The 6,460-nt window shown below is 41.6% G+C and overlaps 1 protein-coding gene across 1 annotated transcript; it reads left to right on the top strand.

Moving 5' to 3' along the window:
• Positions 1 to 818: 818 nt before the first annotated feature.
• Positions 819 to 2,180, top strand: LOC307262000 (delayed-rectifier potassium channel regulatory subunit KCNS3-like; the record flags this gene model as incomplete). The annotated part of the gene is made up of 1 exon (XM_080042730.1): positions 819 to 2,180. One exon carries the CDS (start codon positions 819 to 821, stop codon positions 2,178 to 2,180), a length of 1,362 nt encoding a protein of 453 aa, XP_079898856.1.
• Between the last annotated feature and the right edge of the window lie 4,280 nt (positions 2,181 to 6,460).

Here is a 6,460-nt window from a genome sequence, read left to right as displayed (position 1 = left end):
AAGAATGAGAAGAATATAACACATGTTGGATAAAGCCTTTTTAACCCTTTTTGTTAAGAACAAAATGTATCATACAGCAGACCATTAACATGAGAACAAATCCTTCTGTGACAACCTTCAAAATAGTGCAAAGAATGATTGTGGAAAGTTTAGTTGATGAAAGTGCCATAGAAGATCTTTGGTTCAGAGCATTGGAAAGAAAAACTCACTTTGAGATAATTGCCATTGAAGATGGTTGTATAGGAGAAATAAACAGATACAAACAGACAAGGTTTAGTCAGATAAACACCTAAATGTGCATTTTGGACCTTTGATTTATACTGGTATGATTATGAATGAAGATGTGTTACGGAAGCAAAAATAGTTGAAAATCTCAAAATTGACCAGTGCTTTAAAAAAAAACAATTGCTTTGCCTTCAGTATCTCCCCCTTAAGGCCTCGATTTGGTTCTGTTGCAATTTTGAAAACATCAAACTGAAAAGGTTTAATACGTTTTGGGTTAGGGTTAAGACAATTAACACAAATATATAAAATGTAACCATACATTTTGAATTATTAATGGAAACATTCTATCTCTAGATTGTAAATAAAAACTGCACTCAACTGCTGCTGTCATTTATTCATCCCATTCCAGGGTGTGTGTCAGATTCACAGATGCAACTTGACACTGGATGACCCTGAAGCAATGTGATCAAATGGCGAGCGAGAAGGTGTGAGCTGGTGTATTATTTTTCAATGTCTTTGTCTTTCAATGCAGGCCAAGCCAAGCTCAGCCTCCAAGACACTCACCAATAGATAGCTGGAACCTGCTCTCCACCATGGTGTTCGGGCAGGTCTTCCACCGGCACGGCTCCGCAGACAAAGACGATTGCTTTATCAACGTCAACGTGGGAGGTTTCAAACAGCGGATGGAGCACCAGGTCCTGAAGCGCTTCCCCCAGACGCGCCTGTGTCGCCTGCTGTGCTGCGGCTCAGACGAAGCCGCCCTGGAGCTCTGCGATGACTTCAGCCCGTCTGAAATGGAATACTACTTTGACCGCAACCCGCTCTTCTTCTGCTACGTCCTCAACTTCTACCTCACGGGCAAACTCCACCTGGTCGACGGCTTGTGCGTGGCCTCCTTCGTCCAGGAGATCGAGTATTGGGGCATCAAGGAACGCCACCTGGACTTGTGCTGCACCAACAAATTCCACGAACAGATGGAGCAATCTAACGACAAGAACTGGGATCGGAACAGTGACGATGTGCAGTTCGATAGCTCCGAGTTGTCCGTGGAGGACATGTCGGTTTCGGAGGACGACGTAGAATTGTTTGAAGGCTCTTGGTGCGCAGAGGGCCGCAGGAACATTTGGATTCTACTGGAGAACCCCGGCCACTCCACCTCAGCCAAAGCCATGGCTATAACGTCCCTAGCTTTTGTCATCGTCTCCATCATTGCCATGTGCGTGCACAGCTTGCCGGAATTCCACCAGGTGGACCTCAACGAGAAGGAGATTGAGAACCCTGTGCTGAATTTCTTCGAGACCCTGTGCGTTCTGTTCTTCTCGACGGAGTTCATTCTTCGTTTGGCCGTGGCGCCGTCCGCCTGGAAGTTCCTGTGCTGTCCTCTCAACGTGATCGACTTGATGTCCATCCTGCCCTTCTATGTCACTCTAGCCTGGGACGTTATGGACGGAGGTGAGAACACAGACTTGGGGAACATGGGCAAAGTGGTCCAGATCTTGAGGTTGATGCGGGTTTTTCGCATCTTAAAACTGGCGCGCCACTCGTCGGGCCTGCGCTCTCTGGGCGCCACGCTGCAACACAGCTTGCACGAAATAGGCCAGCTGGTGCTGTTCCTGTCCGTTGGCGTCTCAGTGTTCTCTGTTCTCATTTACTTTGTGGAGAGAGAGTCGGAGGAGTCTGTGCTTCAGACCATCCCCATATGCTGGTGGTGGGCCACCATTAGCATGACCACGGTGGGCTACGGCGACACCGTCCCCGTCACGCTCGGCGGTAAGATGGTAGGAGCACTGTGCATTGTGTGTGGGCTGCTGATCGTAGCTCTGCCCATCACTGGCATCTTCAATAAGTTTGCCAAGTTCTACGAGAGGCAAAGACGCATAGAACCAAAAGAAGCAGAAACTGATCCCCTCCACAGCAAGTACCAGGATACAATGTCTAACCCACAAACTCCATAACTCACAACTTTAAAGGAGTTGTCTCCATGTAGCTGCACACATTACTGTTAAGAATTTAGTATACAAAGGTCAATCAAGTGTTTGTGTTTACTTGTGTCAAGACAAATATGTTGTTGACTGCTTAAAGGTGGAGTCTGTGATTCTGGAGAATGCTTTTTGTCAAAATCACTGTTGTCAATATCAGTGAATATTTCCTCACGCCCTGACCATACTGTGTGTGCGCTGAAAGCAAATCCAGTGTTAATACACAGCCTAGGCTATGTAAATGGGCATGTAGCTAGCTATGGTGGCCCCCTTTGTTTATAAATGCCTATCCTTTGTTACTACTAGTTTATAGAGCTTTAGCTGTGTATTAACACTGGATTTTATTCCAGCGCGCACACACATCACAGGCAGGTATAGCGGATCTTGAGGAGATATTTACTGATTTTGACAAAAAGTGATTTTGACAACAAGCGTTCTCCAGAATCACTGACTGCACCTTTAAATCCACAACCTCCACAACTCACACATTTAAGAACATGTTAAAGAAACCATGACATATACTCTGCACAAATAACTGTAAATAATTTACTATTCAAAGGTCAATTTAAGTATTTTTTTCCTTGTGTCAAGACAATGTTGACTGCTTAAGGGAAACATCCTGCATTTTTGATTAATAAAGCTTAATTAAGACTGGAAACATGGGGAAACAGCTGCCAGCCCAACCCCCAAGCTAAACAGCCAGTTGTAGTTCAGACAGTGTTGGGGAGGCTACTTTGAAAACCTAGATTTGCAAATGACCAAAGACTTCACACTGGAAAAGGGTTGAGCTACACTACAGTAATACTGCAAAGTAATATTTGAGAGAAATCTAGTTTGGTTAACTAAAGCTACTTAAAAAGCATTTTGAACTCTTTGTAAAAAAATGGTCGAATTGACAATGTACATGATGTGAAATTATATTATTATAGGCTATAATGAAAAAAAAAAGTGCCAATGTGTTCTTCACAGGTCATACATAAACCAAAAATGGAAAGTCTAAACAAGCACACAGGAGCGTTTAGTGATGTTGTGAAGTTGATCTTTTGACCTGCTAAGCTAAACTGGATGAGCGACCTTTGCCCTTGACGCCTTTACATGAAACAGAGAGTGAGGCAAAAAGATGAAAAAAAAAAATAACGTTTAACTATTCCTTTAATAAAGCATGAAAAATGCCAGAAAAAATTTCTTAAGTATTTATTTTTGTATTTCACTAGCTATGGACAGAGCCTGGCTATCTTTTTCCCCCGTTTCCAGTATTCATCCTAAATTAGACTAACCTTCTGCTGTCTCCAACTAACATAATTGACTTATAGAAGAAATAATGGTATTTAACTTTGGCAAGAGAGAAAAAGCTGTCCCAAAATGATGAGCTATTCCTTTAACCAACATGACTTTATTTACAGCATGAACATGTTTGTTTGCAATAATATTTTTTGAGAGTGAAAGACATTCATTCTTGCATTCACAGTACATGTATGTTACGTTTTTTTCAAACTCCAAAGATGATGACCTTTTATATACATGGATACACATGGATACATGGTCTATGGATATGACACAGCACTCTGTATTGTGCCTGCTCTCCATATTATCCTTTGTCTCAGACCGGTATGCCGATGCAGTCCTCATCTACTATTGATCCGTGCGTCCTGTTCCTCGCGTCTCTGTTATATTTTGTGTCAAAAGGCTTTTACTTTCTTAATCCAATAAGGGGCTCCTCGCTGCTTGTTTTTGGTAATCAGCGTAATGAGTTCTCAATCAATGTGCCTCCGTCAGCAACACTGAAAGTCAATATAAATGCTAAACACAGGAGCTGAATCCACAATTTAACCCACACTGAGTATTTGGACAATCTTTAAAAGTGGAAAAAATAAAACCGGACAAATGAATGTTGTGTGTCTGGGTTCTTTCTGATCGTATTGCCTCATGGCAGTTGTTTCCAGGTTATATTTCACTTTCCTGTTGAATCTACGTGTAAGCAAACCATTCAATCGTGCTGCACTTGCCTTCATCAACATTGTCCCTGTGCATTTTATCTGCATTCTCCATCACATATATAACAATGTGCCGATCGATGAGGACAAAGCAAATATCCAAAGTGCCCTCCAAAGGATGCCAATACTGTCCACAACAGAAACTTCTCTCTCAATTACATTGATTTAAAGGTGGAGTCAGCGATTCTGGAGAATGCTTGTAGTGGAAATTTTCTTTCTTTCAAAATCGGTGAATATCTCCTTGTGATTCACGGACTGTCCGTTCTGTGTGTGGCCTGGGAACAGATCCAGTGTAAATACACAGCCTATACGCTCTGTAAACATGCCTTTTGTTTACATACCAGTTTACAGAGCCTAGGCTATGTATTAACACCAGATTATTTTTTAAATCCCTGGCATCACTGATTTTGAAAAAAAGTGATTTTGACCACAAGACTCCAGAATCACTTACTCTACCTTTAAATTAAAACGATGGCCTCTCAACCATACTGTCCCTGGTGATCTCTATTCAGAATATTCTCACAGACAGCTTAGGCCTACATCATTTATGGTATTTTGCAGCTCTTGTCAGCTTGTCAAAGAATCGCTAAGTATAGCTTGTGTCTTCAGCACTGGAATAAACGCCTAGGCCAGCACTCTGGGGGTATGGTCACTTTTTTATGCTTGGGTCCATCCTGCCTGCGTGCGTGTTTCCTTTACGCTCAAAGTCACTCAGAGTTGCACTGCTATGAAGAACATTGCTTCAGTCTTTATGAGTAAACGTCCCTGTCAGCAATATCTGTGGTCGACCCCGTCCTGAAGGACACAGGGGCATAGAGATGGGTTGCGTTCCGAATCGCATACTCTTTCTTTTTTCTATTCTAACTATAATCTAGTTAGGATGCAGTAGGCATACTATTGGGACATACTTTACTCTCTTATTTCATCATAACATTGCGCCTTGATCTTGCCTCTTGCTTTTATATCCGTCGCATCCCCGTTTGTTTTCATATGGAGGCTTCGTCGATGTTACGTCACTTCACGTGCGCACTGGATTGTGGGTCAGAATCGCCCAAATAGGATGCACTTTTCAACACTAACAATCTTGGCCGCATGAAGTAAGTCATCCGGGTACTTCTAACCATCCTAAATCTGGCCACAAGAATCGGGACATCCTACATCTTTTTTCTACATACTATATAGTAGAAAGTATGCGATTCGGAATGCAACAATGGTGTTTGTGCTAGAAGGGTACACCAGACAATACAAGCCGAAAGCTGACTGTGACCCCCATGGGACTGGTGGTAATATATTGACGCTATTGACAGAATGGTAACAACTAACATGGGGAAGAACCAAAGAAAATGCACCGATAACCCAACAAAAGAGTGTTAAAAACATGCCATAGAGTTTGTTGAACTGATTATTATTTTACTGTTTATTACTCCACCATATGCTGAGTTTGTTGAAGGCCATTCAGTATGTTTGACCCACATATCACAATTATGTTTGGATCTGCCACGTTGCATCACACACAAAAGGGACCAAGGCCTCTAACATTCCCACACACATACGATGATAATATCTGTCAATTCAGCTCTCTCTGACACCAACTGCATCAAGACTCCATCTAAAAATCCTTTTAACTATTGCTCTGTTAAGGCAAAACATGCAAAGTGAAAGTTGTAACATATATACTATATATATCATCATGAAAAATTGCTAGTTGATTACTTACATTCAGACAATCCTAACAACATATGAGCAGATCCTCTTGTAATAGTCTTCATAATAGTGCTGTGAATGATTATGGAAAGTTAAGTTGATGTAAGTGCTTTAGAAGTTGAGATTTATGGTTCAGAGTATTGGAAAAAATGAATGAGGAGATAATGGCCGTTGAGGGGTTGTAGGAGAAGAATACAAACCCAAACAAACAAGGTTTAGTCAAATGAGCATCTAAATGTACATATTCAACCTTTTATTTATAGTAGTATGGAAGAAGACAAGTTATTGAAGCAAAATGAATGCAGTGGCTTGCCTTAAGACTATCTGCACTGACACTGCACAGTTTTTCTCATTTCCCTCAGCAAATGATTGAATAGAAAACTGGTTTCACATTGTCTTATATTTCTGTTTAACAACTGTAGGCAACAGGCTTTGTTCCCTACCGCTACTTCATAGAAGGAACAGCACTGGTGTGATTGATTACTTTAATTAACGATGGCTGCATTCCATTAAGGTGGTTCATCTTTTCTATTTTTCGTCCTACTTGCTTACTGGCAT

The sequence above is a fragment of the Ammodytes marinus genome (genome assembly GCF_949987685.1).
Source record: "Ammodytes marinus genome assembly, chromosome: 15".
In the NCBI taxonomy this organism is placed as follows: Eukaryota; Metazoa; Chordata; class Actinopteri; order Uranoscopiformes; family Ammodytidae; genus Ammodytes; species Ammodytes marinus.
Note: the sequence above shows the minus strand (reverse complement) of the source record. Positions and strands in the feature narration are given on the sequence as shown.